Source organism: Cardiocondyla obscurior, linkage group LG08 (genome assembly GCF_019399895.1).
Source record: "Cardiocondyla obscurior isolate alpha-2009 linkage group LG08, Cobs3.1, whole genome shotgun sequence".
NCBI classification, from domain to species: domain Eukaryota; kingdom Metazoa; phylum Arthropoda; class Insecta; order Hymenoptera; family Formicidae; genus Cardiocondyla; species Cardiocondyla obscurior.
In genome coordinates, this window is record NC_091871.1 from 4,054,724 (window position 1) to 4,077,298 (window position 22,575).

At 46.3% G+C, this 22,575-nt stretch overlaps 2 protein-coding genes across 2 annotated transcripts; one reads left to right on the forward strand and one right to left on the reverse strand.

Annotated features, from left to right (window-relative positions):
- Positions 1-246: 246 nt before the first annotated feature.
- Positions 247-17,270, forward strand: LOC139105200 (neurotrimin). The gene is made up of 5 exons (XM_070661184.1): positions 247-2,556; positions 7,810-7,961; positions 9,813-10,020; positions 10,089-10,385; positions 10,733-17,270. The coding sequence occupies exons 1-5, from the start codon at positions 2,487-2,489 to the stop codon at positions 10,915-10,917; spliced, it is 912 nt and encodes a 303-aa protein (XP_070517285.1). The 5' UTR covers positions 247-2,486; the 3' UTR covers positions 10,918-17,270.
- Positions 17,264-19,338, reverse strand: Kdsr (3-ketodihydrosphingosine reductase). The gene is made up of 5 exons (XM_070661183.1): positions 19,178-19,338; positions 18,928-19,091; positions 18,424-18,853; positions 18,091-18,332; positions 17,264-18,015 (listed from the first exon to the last, which is right to left on the reverse strand). The coding sequence occupies exons 2-5, from the start codon at positions 19,036-19,038 to the stop codon at positions 17,797-17,799; spliced, it is 1,002 nt and encodes a 333-aa protein (XP_070517284.1). The 5' UTR covers positions 19,039-19,091; positions 19,178-19,338; the 3' UTR covers positions 17,264-17,796.
- Between the last annotated feature and the right edge of the window lie 3,237 nt (positions 19,339-22,575).

Sequence of the window (22,575 nt, forward strand, 5' to 3'; positions counted from 1 at the left end):
CGTGATACGAAAACTTACTTCCGAAGACGACGGCGGTTAATTTTGGTGAGCGAACATGAAAGTTAGTGGCGATATTCGTCTATAGATAACGTTGGAAGTAGGAAACGATGTGCGCGCTCCCGCTGGGATAAAAAGTCGAGGAATCAGTGAACCGAATATTTATTTATCTGTTAACGAAAACAATATATTATTTCGTTGATAACGCGAGTAGAATGTATAAAAAAAAAAAAAAAAAAAAATTCTAGCGCGATGAGAATATATGATATCACTTGCAGTATGCGGGATAAAACGGCGGAGGGAAGTTTTCAGCGCTATTAAACTTAGTTGAATTAAAGTAGAACAAGATCAGGGGGACAGCGTTGTATTGTCTAAACGTCTCGAAGGGAGAGAGAGAGAGAGAGAGAGAGAGAGAGAGAGAGAGAGAGAGAGAGAGACTGATACTGATACGGAACGGTCCGTCACGTTGAAGGGGAGCACGAACAAAAGGGATGGTGGCATTTTTTTTTTTTTTTTTCCCTATTAAATAACCGAGCCCACCGCCACATCAGTCTCCGGGGATAAGATTCATACCGTAAGCGGCTTAACATTTGTCCACGATGAAGCGTGCTGGATCTTCGCGGTGAAACGGGGGAGACTCAAATACATTTCCGCCATTCCGTTCCAGGCGGTCTACCTCAATTTCAGCATTGCATATTGTATAGGTACCTGAGCCGCGGATACTCGCGAGGCATTGTTTAACGCATTATACGAATACATATCCAATTATACGGAATGCTTCTGAAAAATTTAATTTCCCGCAAACGTAATTATATCACCGAGAATGCGTAACCATAATTTATATCTCGCGCTGCAAAGAGATCCCTTTCTCATTACTCACTCGCGCTTTGCGGGAAAAGCTGCCTCAACCGAGAGACTTTTCAGTCGTATAAATGTGGGAAGGAAAACTCGAGCGCGTCTAAGGGTTAAACATTATATATACGCTCGCGAGAAATTAAGGAAACCGAGTGCCCGAAAGGGACTCGAAGAATTCATTTAGACGAGGTCGCGCCGCGGTTGAAATCTGCGCGTTACGAGAGAAAGCGAAATAAGGCGACTTTAATATTTAAAATTGCCCGAAATTGCAGGGAACCCAAGAGTGGATAAATTAAAGCGATGCAAGCGATCGCGGAGCATCGGGGATCTTCAACGATTATTAACGTGCGCGTGATGATCGTTGACGAGGTTGGGGAACGCTCCGGTGCGCGACCTGACACGCGGCCACGGTAAAATAAAACGCGATGTTTAAAGTTTCTCCAGACGGCTGGCAGGAGACAGGAGACGCCGCAGAGTTCGAAGTCGCGTGCCGTACAACCCCCGGCAGGGAGGTATACGGAGGATGACGATGTCGTGTAAGAAGCGTGAAATTTGTCTGTGCTTGCGGGACGAGTAGCAATTGCGAAGCCTCCCCGCCGTATAAAGCACGTACGAGCGGTGGGCAGGCGAAGGGCAATGGAAGAAAGCAAGAAAGAAGTCGAGAAATATGAAGGGGACTCGAGGAATGCGGAAAGAAAAATTCAGAACGGCAGAGCTGCGCGACGTGGCGCGACGCGAAGAGGAGCGGAGCGCGCAAAGCCGTAGCGCGGGGACGGAAGGCGCGCAGCGGAAAAGGCAGAAGGCCTCGAGGAAGGAGGAGGCTGACTGATCGCCGGTGGAGTAGAGGAGAGAGAGCACGCCTGCGCGGAATCCCCGGGCGGGCGCGGGCAGTGCCACCGGAGGCCCGGCGGTTTCAGAGCTTCGCCCGGGACGACGAACCGCGGACGAGCCGAGTGCGGGAAAACCCGGTCGCGTATCACAGTACAGACCGACCGATCCAGAGTCGAGTAACACAACGCACAACGGGGCACCTAACCGCGGGGTAAAAGAAAGGGAGGTGGGGAGAGGGGTGGCCCCGATTGAACGCAAGCAGACCACTTGGTGACCTTGGTGCGCGCGACACTTGGCGTCTTCTTCCGGAGTAATAAAAAAGAATTTCATCGGCACCCCTCGCGAGTAGGCCCGGGTATCCTCGGGGGGTGCACGGTGAAACCTCGCGCGCGAGACCGCCCAGATTTAGTCCGTAACTCGGCCTCGTTCCGCTACCTACGTTCGCGAGTATTCAACGACGAGATAATGTGATACAGTGCTGGAAGAAAGAGGACGCAGAAGGTAGCGAGGAAAGAAAGAAAGAGAGAGCGAGGAAAATCGGTGGATGCACAACAAGAACGCAACGGGGGGTTGCAACGAGGGGGTTGCAGCGACGGGTTACGCGGGAGTATGCGCGAGTCCTGGTAGCACCGGCTGCTCCTGGAGGATGAACGGGACAGCTACGGAGGATTATTAAGTGGAAGAGCGCCGAGAGGAGGAAAGAGGTGCGTCGCGGTGTTCTATGAGATGTCAGTGGACCCGTCGTCGGGGACAGTTACGTCGTCGTCGTCGTCGCCGTTGTTGTTGTCGTCGTCGTGATCACCATGAGGAGGTCCTCCTACGTCAACTACTACGTCCTATGCCTCGTGTGCTGGATCCTACTAGGCATTACCGGTAAGTCTCTTTGCGCCGAGATCGCGTCGAAACGTCTACATTTCCACGGCGCGGATTCGCGAGACAGATGGCGGCGCCGAGATACTAGATCAACCCTCCGTAGAAGACGCTTTCGAGGGAGAGGGGGATGCTGTAAATAGCGGTTATCCGATTCGCGCGTTATCCGTAGACAGGCGAGTGGCGATCAAGCCATTGACATCATCGCACGGTCTGCGGGGAGGCGCGGCTCCCTGAGACTCGTGCCGCGAATGGATCGATCAGATTTTGGGGTGTAGCAGTACGTTGCATACATGTTTCTCTCGCGCGCCCCGCACTTACAGACCCACGTATCTCGCGTGCTCGTGTACACGTTTCTCCCGCTGTCGCGAGCACCGACGGCGGATGCGAGCTGTCACGATCGCACGAGGGATAAGGGGAGAAGGGGAGAGGATCTAGAGTACGCGAGAATAGATAAGGACCAAAAAGGACGGAGGCGGCCGAGGGGTGAAAGAGGCAACCTCCGATCCCGGTCCAGGACCGTATCCAGCGCCACCCTTGTTTGTCGCGCCGCAGCATTGTGCCTCCCTCCATTCCGCTGTCTCCGTCTCTTTCTCTGGCTCCGCTCTTTTCTCTCTCCTCTTCACCCCTTCTTTCTACCTCCGTCTCTTTTACTTTATCTCGCCCTTTCTCGCGTTGTCCCCTTCGCGCTCTCAACCTACTCTTTGTCCGCGTCTTCTCCGCCCTGCGTCCGTGCAGGATCAGCAGCGTGTCGTCTCGATGATTCCGTCATCAAGAGACGAAGGCGAGAAGGGAGATGAAACGCCGTCCCCCTTTCCTCCTTCGTGGCGTCGTTCAGGGACGTGTCTATCGATTTCATCTCGCGCGGTTGCATCAACGCGATGCGGTCGTGCTTTAAAGTCCGCTCCGTAAAACAGGAGCGTCACGACGTCGTTCTGGAGGATGCGTTCATGCATTCTGGGAGTACGAGCTGTTCGCGAGATAACCCGGTTTATCGTCGAGACGTCTCTCGCAAAAAGAAACCCGGCGATTTTTGCATCTCTTCTTTAAACATGAGTTTCGATTCAATCTTTCGGAAAGAAAAAACCTCCATGAATAGCCTGCAAGAAACACGAATTCTCGGAAGAACTGTTCCCTCCCTATCGTCGAATGTAACTTGCTTCTGATTGTAGAATTCGGTCTATTATGAACCACGGAGAGATAAGCTCTCCTTTCCAGCGGGAGTGCGAGAGCGAGCCTTTATTCCGACGGGAAGAGAAGCCAACAGTGGGATTACTTTCTGAAAGCGATTCTCCGTCGCGATTGAATAGACGTCGCGAATATACGATTTCGCTAAGCGTATCAGCGATTAACCGCGACGACGCGATAACTCGGCAAAGAAATATCTGACGCGTTTCGGGTCGCTTGAAGGGACGAAACTCGCGAGTCTATCCCCGCGACGAGGCGTGAATCAATTGTGAGCGCAGCGGAGCGCGGGCGGAAAATCCGCAAGCGCCGATCAAATCGGATTATCGCCGTCGAAATCGTTCGCGTTCGTAGCCGCGTGGAAAGACCGCTCGCTACAAATGTTAGCGAGTGCAGTCGGCTACTCGCGGCAGCTCGTCGAATAATTGCCCGATGGGATCTCGCCTAAGAATCGACGTAGTTCTACCCGTTCTCGTCCTCCCCCGCCGGCGGTGAACCACTTGGAAAGTACGCTAACTGCTCTCGACTACTATCTCTGCTCTTGAGAGCCGCTACGAGAAGTTCGCGGTTTCAGAACCCGGTAATAGCGGGTTTATCCCGACACCACTCTCACCGATACATTATGCACTTTCGATCCGCGTACCGCTCGCACATTCACGTAAGAGGTAGGCGCGAGGGTGCATTGTACAACCGTTGATTACACCCAACCGCGGTGATTAGCCCGTTCCGTTCGTTCGCCCAGACGTAGAGAAGTTCGACGCGGCTGCCGGCGGCTTGACTCGACGCGAGGCAATACTATCTCTGGAATACGGTTTCCGCGCCAAATCGCGCTCATTACGCTTATGAAGATTTCTGAGCGCACGAAATAGATTTACGGAACGTGGCGCGAATTCAGCCGTGGCCGCGGATGTCCCTGAAAGCGTCCAGGAAATTGCACTTCTCGCAAAATACTAAAATAAATCGACGTCTTCCGTTTCGTTCTCGGAAATACGTTTTGTATCAATTTTAAGAGCAACGAAGTTATACATACGCAAAAGGAAGTAATAAAATTACGGTAAATAGCTTCGTGTCTTTAGATAGAATCTTATCGCGAGGAAAGAGGAATCAGAGCGAGCCACGTGTGAGTGGAGTTTATTTTGACGCGATGCCGTTCTCTAAAGATTGTTACAAAATCATATCACGCCGGCGGAGAATAAACCTTCAGCAGCTAAAAAACCGGGATTTATGTGGCAGTTTAGCGCACGATGACGTCGTAAAGCTGCACGAGCATGCGTGTACGTGCCGTTCTGACAAAGTGGGAAAGGAAACAGCAGCCCTGCCGGACGCGGCTCGAGTCTCTTCCACACATCGGGTGGCATTGTCTCTCGGGAAATATACGATTTTAGATCCGCCTTCTGTTTCCGAGAAATTTACTTCTTCCTGCTCTCCCCGCCGAACCCACGATCACGTTCCATCACGCTCGATTACGCGGCGGGGAGGCACCTTATCGCGACTTATTGCTGCGTGAAGCGGAATAGATTTATAAAGCAATACTTTCCCGGATTTTTATAATAGTTTTCATACTTGGCGAAAGAATCTCCGTGAAGATGCCGTTCAGTTTTATTTATTAATTTTTTTCTTTTTTTTTTCTTCTTTTTTTTTAACACTGCTCAAGATGCTTCGCGTGAAGCGGTACCTCGGTAGAAACGATAATCGAAACGATTTGTCTCGCTACGCTCGTAATGATTTATGCCTTCGAAGCGGTGAACGGCCTATTTCTTTCTCAGCGTTCCCTTAAATAATACACAGCGGGGAACATCGTGTCGTCGTTCAGCTTTGCAGCTTTTATCGGAATCTCTGGGACGAACGTGATTTCCGCGCACCCCTTGGGAGTTACTTGGGGGGGAGAGGAAGAGGGGTGGACGTATACCGACTTACAAAACGTCGGCATGAATAATGCAGCCACTCGTCCGCTCGTCGCCGTCGTATTTGTGCTCGACGTCTCAACGATAAACGCAAGGCACCTTCGGTTGTTCATCAATGAGCCCGCCTCGGTGCGTTACGTTGCGAAATCACATGCTTCACATGGACGTACATCTCCGCGCGATCAAACGCGTCATTCTGCCCCCTCGGCCCTGAGCGGTGCGTTCGCCTGATTTAATCCCGAGATAAACGCGACGGTATTACGCACCCCTGGGGAACGAATCGGGGCGACCTTTGCGCAACTCGCCGCACGTCGGCATGAAAAATAGGTTTGGGGCGGCGTAGGCAGTATCTAGCAGGGCGCCCTATTTGTGCCCCTTTTCGCGGTAGGCAAATGATCTCGGCTCGGTGGCACAACCTCCACAGACTGACAGAAGCGCGTGCGCGCAGCTGCGCAGATTTCACATCCCTCAAGATCAAGAGGATCGACTTGTACGGGCGGAGGACCGGTAGCGCCTGTCTCCCCCTCACCCAGACACGAATTCGTATCTCCGACACATTTGACAATACACCACTCGTAGCCGCACGCTGATTGCCAATCTAGTTTTCCCGATTCGCGCGGAAACGTGTCAGCCGGATGGATTTGTCGGCCGCGGAATCACCGAGATACAGTTACGACGTTTCTGGGACGATATGATTTTCGAATCCGGAATGGAAGAAGACGTTTTTATCGCGGCCGATAGAGAATCAGAATCACCAGCGCTCTCGTCGCGTTACGCAAATTCTCGCGATAAGAATTAAAAAAAGAAAAACGGTAAATGTGAAAAAGATTTCAATTTGCAAATCTGATTCCTTGAGTTTTGCTCGGAAAGAAATTGAGAGCTTTTCGGAGGAGAAAATAAGAGATCGGCGAAAGTTTCTATCACGATTGTTTACTCTAGTCGTCGATTCGCCGTCGAGATTAATTCGTGATTCATTACCCCGCGTTTAGGTTGACTGAAACAATAATTAGTGCCGTTGCAACGGCTGTGATTTTCTTGCGCGTAAGTAGAACAATCGATGCGCGATAAGCTGCACCGCGTGGAACGAGAGCTTGCGTCATATACAGGCGATTTCATATTTACTCCTTATCACGCCGCGCGTTTATCACGCTGTTGATCTTAATTAAGCGTAATTATCACCAGCTTTGTCGTTTGTCAAAGTTTCGGCGAATCTTGATAGCGCGACGTATGCTCTTGCTTCTTACGTAACTACTCAAGCGCCTACGAGAAATTAACAGCGTCAGCTATAAACACAACTCCTCTAATTAGGAAAATAATCAGTCGCATTTAATCACCGGATCGCGATAAAGGGTAAAGAGCGTGATAAGAGGGCTGCTAAAAAATATAGCCGCTGCGGGAGAAACTTCTTACGCCGGCAATTTATTAATTTACGCGCCGGTCATGAACGTTTACTCCCGATTTAACTCCGCGCAAAATATCCCCTCGCCCTAATTGAGGATTTCATTTTTCACATTTAGCCGACGGGCTGCGCGGCCGCGCCCCTTAAGTTACGGCCGCCGCAGCGGCCCGCGCAAATCCGGATGAACGGCTGCGGGATTTTGTTCGCCACCGATCCGGCACGAGATCGAATGTGATATCGTCAAGGTCGTTGGAATAACGCCCGCCTCGCCCCCGTTGAATGCTGATCTGCCTTTAGATTTCCCAGATCGAAATCCCCGAGATTAGTATCCATTTCCCCTGGGCACGGCGCCTCGACAGGGTGTCCTCCGCGATAGGATTTATTCCGAATAGCGTCGCGAGCGAACGAATGCGGCATACAAATGTGAAATAGCCCCTGCTCAAGACCCGGGCCCGCCTTATTATTCCATTGCGACGGCTAACGTCGCCTCCTCCATGTTAATTCACCGCATAACGTGCCGACGATGCGGCGACGCCAGGCGTGTTACCCGAACGTGTCTAGGACGCATCCCGGCGATAATTCGCGCGTCTCACGTATCCGCGATGGCTTTCAGTGGGAGAGAAAAAAAAAAAAAAAAAAGAACACGTGCATTTTCATATCGTTATTGCATTCTCCGCATTGCGCCGTTTTCCCTGCGTCCCCGTGATTACACGTTAACGGTCACCGTCGCTGCACACGCGAGATACTTTTCTAAACACGCTTTTTCAGGGGTGAGTACGAGATCTCATTCGCTGGTGAAGAGATTCGACGGGATTTACACGGGGCCTTACTTCGACTCGAACACACCAACGAACATCACGGCGCAGCTGGGCACTCATGCTTACCTACCGTGCAAAGTGCGGCAGCTTGGTAACAAATCAGTAAGTTAAATGTAATACCGTTCAATTATAATCTCGATCTAGAAAAGAAGACGGTAAAGCTCGTAAAAAAAAAAAAAAAAAAAGCGAGAGTTTTCTTTTCGGAGTACAAGAGACATTCGCTACCTTTTAATTATCCTACACGTCTCCTATTGTTATTCACTCTCGAGTCTTACGTAAAGGTATCTCACACGTATCGATACACCTGTCATCGCGCCGTCGATTGGAGACCTAATTTGTCCTTGTCACAATCGTCCCCCGCATCTTTGACAGAAGTGTGTTACCTTACGCGTTACATGTATTGACAGCTTGATTTATTAACGCGCTTATTTGTCAAGTAACGAGTAATGGCCAAATTTCTATGTGACAGTAGCGACAATGGGACATCATTTGACACAACGGTGACGTTAAAAAAACAGGGAGAAATTGTTACAAGCCGGGCGCGAGTCCGGGAAAAGATAACCGCCGCCGCCGCCGCCGCCGCCGCCTGTAATCTCATGATTGCCGCCCCGCCGTCGTTAACGCGCGGACAAGCCAAATTTATTTACACGCAAACGCTCGGCGGTATTTTATTATTAACGAGGGAACTATCGGTACGTCAAAGCGAAGTAGCGAGTTATTTCCGTTATCAATCATTCCACCCCGCCGACGTAAAATCGCCGCGGCCTTGGCCGGCTCCGTGATCGCTTCTATCAATGAGTTTCGCCGGATAGACGATAAAGCGTCGTAACTAGTATATTTCAATCGTTATCGCGAAACCATTCCCATCCCATTTCCCGCGTGTCGGATAGCTGTCCGCGACAGATAACCCGGCCGCGCGTCACGAGCTGTTAACTACGATCGTTCCCTCTTCATCGGATCAATTTACTCCACTAATAAAACGCCTTCTAATGATTCGCGTTTCACTCGGTTTCTCTCTCCGTTCGTGAAATCGGTAATCGGAAACCGGCGTAAGGGCGGTTTCGCGGAACGTCGGCCGCCGTCCAGCGCGCGTAATAAAATTACCGCCGGCACGCGCGAAAGCTCGAAGCTCCGGGCTCCCCTCGTGTCTCTCGTTAACGAACCCCGCAGACGTATTCGTCGTACCCCGAACCACGCGCGGGGGTAACCCGGCCTGTCGTCGTCGCTGGTCAGGAACTAAGTATCCGGTAGCACGCGACCCGCGCGTATAATCCCGGCGCGTACTTGAGGGACCACCGTCGCCGCCTTTCGATCCTTATCGGCCGGCGAATTAAATGTATTCGTACCTCGCCTTCTTTCGACGCAGCACGGGCCCAGGCCGACGTGGCTCGCGGCACCATCTAGATTTCCGTCGGGCGCGCGCGAGCCGTCCGGTCGATGAACGATAAATTAACTGCGACGAGGGAAGGAGGGCGGAAGATTGATCGCTCGGAATCGGAACGGACCGAATATATACCCTTTCTTATTTTTTCGCCAGAGTTTTTTTTTTTCTTTTTTCTGTATCTCGCTCCTGTCTCTCGTACTCGACGAGCTCGTCCTTTTTGCGCGCCCCAATTTCATCCGTCTCTCTCGATGTTCACTTAGCGCAAATAATGGGTCCGCAATAATCGCGATGGTTTTGACGTAAAGCTAACACGATTAGAGAGAACGATGAATAAATGACAAGATATAAAACTTCTCTGCTATATTAAAAAAAATGCTTCAGCAGTGCTTCGTAATAAAGAGAGAGGAAACAGACGACAAATGGTTATGTAAATTAATAAAATTCAAAATCAACGTCTACCCAGATTAAAGTAAAAAATATAAAAACTATAAAAAGAGGTCTCGCGCGCGAGGAGATTTTGACAAATTTTTTTAGAGCGAATAGAAACAATTCACTATGGTTATTCGAAGGTTTCCTGGATCAGAAGAAGAGACTCGCATATCCTCTCGGTGGATAGAACAATGTTCATACCGGACGAAAGGTTCCAAGCGATTTTCGGGGAGGCGGATACGTGGACGCTGCAGGTGAAATACGTCCAAGCGCGCGACGAAGGCGAGTACGAGTGCCAAATCTCGACCGACCCAAAAAAGAGTCACATCATCAAGCTCAACATCGTCGGTGAGCGTCGGGAATAGCGTTATGTCGATTGTCCGTCGAACGCGAAACAATACCGTATTGTGTTGCAGTGCCAAAGATCGAGATCTTGGGGGACCGCGACATGTACGTGAAGACCGGAAGTACAGTTGCTATACGATGCGTGATAAAGCAGTCTCTCGAGGGCCCGTTCTACGTCTTCTGGTATCACGAGGGCGATCGCGTTCTTAATTATCAACTGAACAAGATCGACATTCAGACGAAAAGGATGGACCAGGACACGGTGAGCAGCCTCGTGATTCACAACGCGAGACGGGAGGACTCGGGTAACTATACTTGCAGTCCGAGCAACTTGGATAGCGCGAGCGTGCAACTGCATGTGTTAAACGGTGAGTGAAGCATTTTATTACTTCGCGGGGAGAGGACGGGGGGAAAAGTAAAAGTTTTTAAAAATTAAAATTAAAATGCGGGAGCCAGCTTCAAACTTTTCTCCCATCCACTCGTGAACTTCCGTTACATGTAATTCAGTGTCCGCGAGATATCGTGCCCCTTCTTTTTTTTTTTTTCACCGCGGACTTTTGCAAGAGATGCACTTGATAAGTAACCCGTGCAACAACACATGGACGCGGCCACGAAATCAGTTTTTCTTTCTTTTTTTTTTTTTTTTTTGTCGCGACGTATCTAATCTCGCTTATCGCTATTTTATTAGATGCAAATATGTTCTATAATTTTCTAGGGGAACACCCCGCGGCGATACAAAGAGGCATCAGCTCAGCGCCAGGCGGCTGTCCTACTTTGTGGTGGCTGGCGGGAGTGGTGACACTGTACTCGAGTCACGGCAGCCGCCTGTTCGTCCTCGTTCTTCTGATCCTTATGGTTCTCTACTCGAAAAATCCATCTTACTTGGCGACGGAACGATAATCAGGCAAGACCGCGAGGATGGTATACGCGTATAATCGATTATCTCCTGCTACGAGACCCCGACTACCTCGAGAGAAGAGATCCTCAACGTTGCGGACCGATTTTCAGAGATCAAGGACAAAAAGGGGGCGAGGATGAGAGGATTAGGAAGATAGAGGGTAATACAATAGAGAAAGATCGGAGAAGAGAATAATGATCCCGGAGGTAGTATGGTTTTTCTCCGCGAGCGTGAAGTTAAGAGTTAGAGGTTCGTCTCGATTATCGAGACAGTGATCCGGCCGTTAGAAATTAGGAATTAGTTTATTATATGAATTCTTGTTAAATTGCTGCGAGAGCTATACGTGCTGGAAGAGTTGCGAAATTTTTCGACGTAGTCGGAAATATAAATTAGGTCGAGCTTGAACAACGGGTGGTCCGTGAACGTCTTGGAAATTTTCAAAATCGAAAACCCGTAAACGAATTGACAGTTTCCATTCCAATTAATTAATCTACATCTAATAGAAATTTCATCGAAGCAAAATATCCATTCTCACAACTGTTGAATTGTTCCAGCGAATATTTTATAATTATCTCCATTCAAAAACGTCACATTTGCGTTCCATTTTATATTCGCAAACATGTTTCACGCATTTCCCGTTAGTTTAGCCCGATAAGATGAAACGAAATTTCGAAGAAGCGCCCGATAAACGATCGCGACCGCGAGATCCTGTCGCGAGGGCGTTGGGTGGTTTCGTAGCACCCGTTTACAGGAACAAGAAAGCGATAACGAGAAATACAGAAAGGGAAGAAACGGTGGTAAGAGAAAGGAGAGAGAAAGAACAAGAATGATAGAGAAAACGTCGACGTACGTCGACATAGAGAAAGAACTGCTACGAGACTAGGAAAAAAGAAAAAGAAGCAGGAAGAACTTCGTCCGCGCCGCTCGAATAGAATTGAAACTTGTTCGATGAATTTTCGAAATGCGATGTAATTAATTATATTCGATAGCGACCGATTACAACAAAACGTGTCTATACTTGACGTCTACCGCGTGATCTGGGATCGTCCTGAGACCGAGCGATCTCGGCCGTCGTCGCTGAGACGACACGTCGATATGCGCCGGAAACAATTAGAATCTTTTTAGTTTACCAGTCGGTGAGTCCGCTCTGGAAATCGTGTAAAAAAAAATACGCGGAAAAAAGAAGCGAAGAGCTCGAAACAACTAAAAAAAAAACAATATCGCTATTATCGTAATAATAACGTGAAGATAACAACTGATCCGATAAAAAAAAAGAAATTCATATCAAGTAACATTTTGCTCATATCAAACTCGTAGTCACGATATTCTGACACTCCCAGCGCCATATTAAATTTAACACAAGTAGTCTGAATAAATTTACGAACCATTTTTATCTGGGAGGCGCATTGATCGCGCCAAAATGAGGCGGGATATCGCGACGGGAATTGTCACTGCCTCCATAAATACGCGACCACGACCGTTCAATAGGCGACAGGTGTCTCGAGACGATCCGCGATGAAAAATTTTGGTAATTAATGCGCATTGAGTATACACACGTCGATCAAAATATATCATACGTCCGCACATGCACGGGCTGTCTCACCGCGACGCGGGCCAACCGAACCAACGCATCTTTCACTGCCCGATCGTTTATTCGCGATTTCGGATGTACCGTGTTTTTTATGAAAACTCAATGGACCTTTAGAAAACATAGCAGAAATTCGTACGCTCATTTTGCTCTGAAAAAAAAAGAAAAAAAAAGGAAAAAAAGAACAAATTTACTACTGCCGATAATCGTCGTTTTTTATTCACCTCTAACTTTCGCAAAGACGCGACTGTTTTCTATTAGACGTTTATTCACGTTGAACGATGAGGTTGAAAGAGAGGAGGATATTTTCTTTGTATAAAATTTACATGCATACGCATCAAAGTTTACACGCGCTTAAAATTTCACTCCTCCTTCGATATTGCTTTTTTACTCGTGAATCGCCGAGCGTCTCTCGTCGTAAAATAATACAAATACTTTCGACAGATACTTTTTGATAACGCAGATATCTCCGCGACGGTCCTGGCCCGCGGCGTGCCGCCTCCGAGCATGATCGGTTGTATAATTTAGCGAATGAACGTACGGCTTTCCGGTGGGCGCCCGCGCGCCCCCCGCGAATTTACTTTCTTCTCGCAAATACTAGAGGGAACGGGAGGGAATATACTGTTTTTTATAATATTATATATATATAAATATATATATAAAATATATATATATATACAAACGGACAGAAAAATATATATATATATGTATATGTGTACGCGCGCAAATACGTTGCACATGGGTGTTGAATATTGAACAAGTTTCAGCTCGCACGAACGAGGGGCGCATATAAAAGTGACTAGGGCACGTACGTTCTCGTTGAGAAAATTCTTAAGGGAATATCCGGAAGAGGTACGAGGTATATGATACAAAAAAAGAAGAGCGGAAGGGATAAGATGGGGAGAAAAGGAGGAAAATACACCACGAGGACAGCGGCAGGAGACGAACGATTCGTTAGAATATCTACGATTCATGTGATTGTAAATAACGTAACATAGCGTATAAATAACGTAACGTTAATTAATGATATGCCGTACGTGTTACGCTAAAGAAACAAGGGGGAAAAAAAAATAAACTAACTAACGTTACTGTGTAATTTTTCGGATCGTAAAAACACGCGCATTGGAAATGAGTCTGGCCGCCCGTGCTAACCGGCTCCGGTAATCATGCACGGCATCGAGAGGCGGGTGAGAGGACTTCCTACCCCCGTTACGGAGGAGACGTTCGCGCATTAACGTATACGATGTTCCTTGATATCGTCCGAATTCCCGTTTCGAACGAAACGTCTACCGCTCGGACGCTCGAATCGTCCGTGACGCGATTTGGTACAGAGACCTCCGTCGCAGCATCCGTCGCACTTTAGTCGCGCGTTTGCGAATCATAGCGAACTCGCATGGGTCTGTCGCGAGGGCCACGTGGACCGGGAACGGAGGAGGACATCTCGCCGGGCACGTCCGAGTTCGCTTTTAGGGGGGGAATGGAAGCGGAGCGCGCGCGTTTTCCCTCGTGATAAGCGCGCTCGTGGATAGCACGGGCCGGCCACACACGCGACTAGATGTAACACTAATTAACGCCTAGCAATTAAGCGAACTAACGGATATAAATGCAAATATATCGTCGGACATTAATAGCCAGGCGGGGCGAATGCGCGAGCGGCTGTGTGCGTGCGTGTTGCGTGACCGCGGATGCGAGCGGCACGTTTGGTGCTTCGTGCTGTGTAAATCTGTTCTTTTTGTGCGAACGAGTAACAAGAAAGAGCGAAAGTGAAATAGAGAAAACGATGAAAGCGACCGTACGAAAGGAGATAAGAAAGCGAGAGAAAATAAGCCACATACGCATACGTACCCTGAGAAGCAGATATGGCATTTTCCGCGGCGACAAATGCCACATCTGCCTCTCAGCTTACACACACATACATACACACGATACATACACCGCACACGCGCATGTAACGAGATAATTTCGTTGGACTGACGTATACTAAGGCGTTGGTCGAATGACACATTTTAAGATTAAAAAACAAAAGGTCGATCGGGGACGTCGCCTTCTTTATATCGTTTCTGTGGTTTCTTCTTCCCGCGCCTCGCGAGGCCCACCTCTGAAGCAACGAAAAGGGCTGAAAACAGCCCCGCGGGGCCGCGGACACAATTGTAGTACTTCGCCACCCTCATTTCTCTTCTCTTAACGCGGGCCTCCTCCTCGCGAGGTGGAAGAAGGAACACCGCGCTCGTCCTCATCGCCCTTTTATTTCACCGCGAGAAAGGAGAAGTAATTTAAAGACGAGATAGCAGGAGAGACGGCGGGACGGCGAAAAAAATAAAAAATAATAATAAATAAAAAGAACCCAGTCGAGAAACGTCGTCGTACGATCTAATTCTAACGTCGTAGGAACAGCATTAAAATTTTTGTACCAAAATCTATCTCGTAGCTTTCAAGTGTTGCGTACACTTACTTTCTGTTCGACGTTGCCGACGCCGGGCTTGTTCGTCTTTATTCACGATTTCTTTTTTGTCGAAGAACGTCGCGGGGGAACGGGGCAAGTAAAACTTGCCGGGAACACCCTCTCGCAAGTACCCCGATCGCCGCATTAAAACTCCCGGACCGCGCTTCGCATGCCGGATACGCGAAGTAGAGCGCGAGTTACGATACGATTGTCAGCAGCAGTTCGGGAGTTTTAAAGAACCCTCCCTGATTAATATAATGAGCGATCGAACGCGAAAAACGCGCGCGGAGACTCGTGATAACGAATCACCGGAGATTAACACTTTGTTTCGAGAGTGATGCCTGTGACCGTCCTGACAGTACGTCGATGTGCTCTTACGCGTAGATAACACCAGCTAGGTGTTCTTTCCGAACTAGATAGGGTATATGTGAGAGATACGAGCGATACGATGCCCGCCGTACGTCGGCGCCGGAGAGATGAAAGACGGAGTAAGACGCGGTGACCCAGAAATAGATCTCTATCGGCTCGCGGGAATTCCAATTCCGACGTGATCTATCTGTGTTGCCGCGCCGTCGAACGGTCCCGACAAATTCTTTGTGAAGACGAGAGAGCATCCCGGAAATCAATTACGCAGCTCTGAGAAAGAAAGGGATTGAGAAACGGGTCACCGGAAAAGAATTTCGAGACGAGCGGCAAAGTGTTATCGAGAAACTTTTCAGACGAGATGGTAGACGCGAAATACCAGGGCGCGGAGGATACACACGACCGTTTGTGACTTTTGGCCCTCCACCGCTTTCGCCTCCACCGAGGAACGAATCTCACCTGTCGCGAATATAGCCTACCAAAGTTTCCGTTTATTTTTACGCACGCACGAGTTAAAGGATGTGCACGCGGCGCGCCGAGTAAACGAAGCGAGCCAGCTGTTACCGGGGGGATATCTTTCCTTCCGACGGTGAAGGGTACAAAGGGCGTATTGGAGGACCCGTTTGTCGTCGATCGGCACCCTCGAGACGGCGGCCAGCGACGCGGTTCGCTAATGACATTCGCGATAACCGCGCCGCGCGTTATCACGCGATTTGTTGCACGCGAGCGTCGGAGCTCCCGAACGTACAATTCAAGAGGCTCGACGAGTAACGAGATTATTACATTCGATCCCACTAAAGTTACCGGGTAATTATTTATATTGCATTGTCGGACTAATGCGTGCGATCGACATCGTATAAATCAGGTGTCTCGATAAGTCCATTGCGAGCGACCGAGTTCGACTACGTCCTATTAATGATGAAAGCCGGGATCCTACGTTACGGGCGTTTCGTTGACGGCACGCGACAGATCACACTATAGTAAGGGGTCTAATTAATCACTTAACGCAACACGTCTGCCGATTCGAACGTTCGACGAAGGTGATTTACGGCTGCCCTTCGCCGCGAAGGGTGAGCCGCGGAAAGTCGCGGGCAAAAACTCGCGAGAGGAAGAAGGACGCGAAATTTGTCGAGCGCGCGGATAAGCGGATGATTAAGTTAAAAAGAAAAAAAAATTAAGTGTAAGTTAAAAGAGAAATAAACAAGAAAACACTCTGGAAATATTCCTCGAGGCAAGCCTCGTCTCGTGGATTCGCGTCTGTACCTCGAGCGCTTTAACGAGAGAAAAGTGGACTTTGATGAATCTACGAGATGATGCCAAAAAAAAAAAATAAATAAATAAATAAAAAAATAAAACGAAGGATGTTAGAGCGAGTGATAAAAAGAGGATAAGCGGAGCGAAAGTTTAAAATATGCGTGTGAAATGCACGAACGAAAGAACGCGAGTGTGCGAGTGAGAAAGGGAAAGAAAGAAAGGGAGCGAGAACGAGATAATAAATCAATGTTAAACCCATCATTACCGAACTCGCAATTTCGAGAGACAAATCTTCGTTGACCGCCGTTTCTACGCATAAGTTTAGTCTCGTTTTTTGGAAGCTGGACGCGCGACACGCCTTTTCGACGTCCGATCACGGCTGCACAATGCCATTCACTGGACTTTAGATGGAAAACGTGAGAAGAAATTTATTCGTTATTCACGTCGAGCATAAGCTTGACTTTTTACCAGAGACTGGGCACAAGCATGCAAGCGCGATCGACGTTGAATAAGGCCCCGTCCACGTCACGGGAGTACTCTTTGCATACCAGTTTCAGCGGTTCCGTTTTTAACTTATTGTGGCGAGAAACGGGACGAAGAGCAGTCCCGTTCTATGTGTGTAAGAACCATAAAAGCTTAATAAAAGAAAAAAAAAAACATTATACTATGAACTTACGGAATACCTAATAAAAGTAAGCCAAACCGTTGAGGAGGTCTTTTATTTCTGTCGCTCCTTTTTCAAACATTATTGCATGTAGAAAAAGAGGCACTATATATTGCATATGTATATAAAATTAATCTGACATACGTCTTTATCTTCTTACACACAACTTATTATATTATACCATAAAGATAACCCTATCAATCACTTGTATGTCACTATACGAACTGTCTCAGAATGCTTTTGACAACGAGAAGAAGTTGAACGAAAAAGAAAATAAAAACTAACTACATCGTTGTATAATTCTTACGAAACTTGTCAAGAGTGTTTTGAAATGCCCTCTATATTATATAAATATATTTGATAAAAATTATTACGAAGTAAACTTGTTCCCGTCAAACAGATAACAGCAAATAGCTGTCTTGAGACAAGTTTAAAATCAATTTTTTTTTGTTTTATACTTTTCGTATAAAACTATATTACAGAATAAATGTTTTTAACTTCAAATGGAAATATCGCATTATCTTTTAGCCGAAAATCACAGAATATATTAAAAGAAAGTCATGTTTTTTTCACTTAGCTTTCTTTGAAGTCTCAGGATTCATATAGTCCTTATACTTCGCGATAACTCTTTGGAAGAAGAAAAGGTAAACTGCACCAACAAGTCTCAATGGTCCCATCAACAACACTTGCACAAACAGTTGACAAAATAAATCCACTGGTGACATTCCCGCGCACAACGTAGTCATTATAAAACCTTCCAAGCCCACAGTGGAGAAGAACTTCCTTGCCTAGAACACATGTATTATTTAATAAAAGCTGCCATGTGAAAAAAACTTTAAATATATTAATTTTCAGACACCAACCAATGCATCTTCCAAAGTTTTCTTTGCAACAACTTCGGGCTGAACCAAGGTTGCCACTTGCGATATGGCTTTTGTTTCCATCGGTTTGGACAACTCCTCAATAGCAAACCCAGGCGTGTCTGTGTCTGGTGGCAAAGACAAAGTAACAGAAATGCCGTGCGGTTGCAGTTCCATTGCTAAGCTCTCTGCTAGGCCTCGCAGTGCAAACTTTGTACTACTGTAAGCGGTATACCCGAAGATACCTGTATAACATTATTTTTTTTTTTTAATAAAAGTATAATTATAAAATTATAAATAATATATGCTGAATTTACAAATTATTAATGCAAATACCTAGAAGACCTGCTTGTGATGATACAAGCACAATCACACCTTCCTTGGAAGCTTTCATCCTTGGTGTCACTGCTTTAGTGCAATAATATGTGCCTAAGAAATTAGTGCGTAACATTTTATCCAGACTTTCTGCAGTGGTGTCTTCTATCTTGCCAGCAATTGCCAAACCGGCACAATTTATAAGCATGAAAATTGGACCCATAACATTTTCCAAATCGGCCAGTGCTTTCTCAACAGTTTCATAATTAATCCCAATGTCTAATGACAGACATTCTACCCTTGGCACATCTCTGTCCTTGCATGCTTGCAGTATTTCATGCTTGGCCTTCTCCAAATTCTGTAAATTCCTCGCAATTATTGTGACATTCGCTCCTCTCTTTGCTGCAAGAATAGCCATGCATTTTCCGATGCCACTTGAGCCACCGGTCACCTGCCAAAATAATCACAAAATCAATTAAAAGATATCTAACATTCGACAAAATTCTTCAAAATTAAGTGACTTACGACAACGTGCTTATTTTTAATATCCTTTATTCTGTTTGTCCTGAAGAAAGACTCGTACACCACGATAAACGCATAGATTGCGATAATTGCCAGGCTAAGCCAAAGAAGCATGATAACGGTATCTTTTCTCGAAAATTATCGGCGTATTCAACGTAAAGGTAATGCTACAAACAACGAATATCATACGCTAAATAAATATCTTTGTTTCATATTTATCAAAGCGACAAAAGTTAAGCAAAAACAGATATACCTCGGTATGTAGAACCACGCAAGCACGGCAGAAAACATCGAACTATTTCAGCATTCCCTCCTGGCTTACCCGGCTTCTTCTACACTTTTTTAGATACTTTGATGTGTCGACACAGTCGTCACGCCACCGTCGCACCGCCACCATCGGTCATGTGACAGTTCATCTTCCGTACGCTACTGCCACGAACGGCTAGTTTGTGCTCTAACAGAGAAGATCGTTGAATTCGCCGAGGTCGTCGATCAAACACCGCCGATAAAACAAACGCGTACTAAACTCACGTTCTTCTGCCGGAAAAGGTATACATTAATATAAGCATTATGATTTGGGTGTTTCGGGTGCCGGGTTAGATACTGAAACCGAATTAAGTTCGAAAAAAGATCGATTCACGAGCCCGAGAAAATCACGGCCGCCGCGGTCACCGTCTTTCTTTCGCGCCCGTCCGGCACTCGTTTAATCAAGTAATTCGAATAAGTTTTTCGGCATCGGGGATACTGCGGGACGCTGTCTTACTTCCGGAGCAGGTATATGTCGGTCTGGGCATTTCGATTCGGATGTTCCGGGCGCCGGGTTAAATCGAAAAACCGAGCCGGGTTAGATAGAGAGAGAGGGGCTGATCGCTAGAAAGAGAGAGAAAGCAGTCGCGACAATCACCTGTTCGTCGCACGAGCTTCTTTGCACCGTGGATGCTGCGGGACGTCGTCTTCCTTCCGGAACGGGTGTACGTCGGTCTGGGCATTTCGATTCGGGTGTTCCGGGCGCTGGATTAGATCGAGAAACCGAGCCGGGTAAGATAGAAAGAGAGAGACGAATCGCGAGAAAGAGAGAGATGCAGCCACCATCTTCCGTTTAACTACGAAAGTCGAATAAAAAGTGATCGCGAAATGATTCGAGTACTTCGTTAACAAGTGCGTTTCCTCAGTGACTCTACGCACTCTTCGTTCGCGCACAAGGATCGTAGAGTTTAAACGGTGACGTTGAATCGACTCGCGTTGTAACGGAAAGCGCAAGAAACGACGCCGCGTTTGATTAACAGCATCGCGTTGCGAGTGAAGTGTCTAATTGTACGATGGACCAAATTCATGCCAAGGGTTATCCTGAATCTGAGAGCTCTAACATTTGAAGAATCCTGGACCTCCTGGACTTGGACGGAGATCCAGAACCTGAAGGATCGCATAGGATGGCAGAGCCTAGGAGGCATCAAGCGATGATAGAGGAACTTTGAGGTAAGGATCACATTCCCTTTTTATATAATTAATACATCTTTTTTTATTTCTAAAGTATTTATTATTTTGAATATTATTTTAATTTAAATTGTACACTTTTTTATTACAGTATCATCGTAGCTACGTTGCCGCATAATTCCACCCGCTGCGCATCGAATCGGTAAGTAAGAAATTTTATTTCTTTTCATCGAGGTAGAGAATCTAACAATTAGCTAAATAGAATAATCAATTGAAATTATCAGGGGATACATTTCAATGCATTGAATAATGACAAATCATTTTTATATAGCAGTTACCCTCAGGACTGGTCCACTGAAGGATGATTCTACTTATGACTCGTTTAAGTTAACATTGTAAATATACAAAATTATATGTAAGTAAAAAAAGTTTCGTCGGACAAGTTACAGAGAGAATCATCCTCCAGTACAGACCAGCTTTTCTCTACCTACGGTGAATACAGTTTACGATCATCACGATATCTGCAATCGTCAAGTCAGCACACTTTAGTTTGCAATACGTTCCTTATCAAGCTTGGAAAGTTATCATACTCTCGAATATGAAATCTATCAGCGTTAGATAAGTTTGTCTGACTTTACTATTGCATTATCGAAAGCTTAGAAATTATTTGCAAGAAATAATTAGGCAGTACTGGCACTTTTGATGATTTTGCATTGCAGAGTAATTATTAACATTTGAAATCACTCAATCACCGTTTTATTATTACAGACATGTAATAATTTCCTCGGCTGTTTCTCTGACAAAAGTTCTGAACAGTAAAATGAAAAAAGTTTTATATTATATGAATATTTCTTCCTTTGTAATGGCATAATAATCTAAAATGAAATGTCTTTTTTATATTAATTAACATGCCTACATGTTATTCTTTTATTTTAATATGAATATTCTATTTAACATACTGTTTACGCGCAATATATATGTATATATCCTTTATCGATTATTTTCTAAATTAAAATCTTTTCGATTTACAATATATTATTTAACTGTAGATTCAATTTTCACTGCTTTTATTGCAGATTAATATTATCAACAATAAAACGGTGATTTGAGGCAAAATAAAATTAGCCCAGTTAAAGTGAAATTAAATTAACCCAAAATTGGGATTCTTCAACAACATTTCACCGTATCGCTTTTTATTTTTAAACATCGTTTCTTACTCTGACACAATATTGCTGAGGGGGGATTAATACACATTAAATTTTTCAAATTATTGAATTATAAAAATATGTCATCGGTATTCCTTCCATGCATGAGGATAGAGTTTTCCACAATAGTGGAATTGCATATAATTTAGCGACACAATAACTCGCATTTCTATATTTTATCTCGTTCTATTCTTTCGTTTACGTCGATCTCCACTTGGCATAAAAAATCCCACTTTTTTCCGCTCGTTAATAAATAAAATTTATCGATGGTAACGGACAGATAACAGTTCTTCTTCTTTTTTTTTTTTCTTTTTTTTTCGTTACTCGCGTATTTTATCGTGACGAAATAAAAACTGCGCATAAACTCGAGAGTAGGTTCTGCCGGGTTTACCGCCACGGATATCGGACTGATATCGCCACCGACTGCGTTATCGGCCGTTTCTCAGCTCGCAAGCTAAATTCCTCTCGGAAACTGCTCGTGGGAACGATTCTAACGCGGAAATTATCGGCGATTTTATTTTTCTCCGCAAAGTTTTATTTTTCTCTCGCGATTACGCATAATACATATAAAAACGAAGAAAGCGGGAACGCCGGGCGAGAACCCGATACATATTGCACGCATCGATCCCTACACGCCCGATGCTATTCTGGTTGCATACGAATAGGTACCAAGGGACGAAACTACCCCTCGCCACCCTTGCTGCTTGCTCACGCTTCTTCGATCACCGAGTGCCGGCCTAATGGCAGCAAAACAGCGCTCCACCGAGAGAGATCTGCATTCGCGTGTTAGAAATTAGAACAAGAAAATACAGGAATATTTATTTCGTAAAAAGTTATTGCGATTTTGGGCGGGACATACATACATTTGCGCGTGCATGCGTGGCCACACGCATCCGCAGGCGACGGCCATCAGTGCAGCCAAAATTCATTACGGTACAAAAGCCGCGACGTGACCTCAACGATTTCGGCTCATAATCTATTACGGTTAACGTATAATAATCCGCTGCAGGAT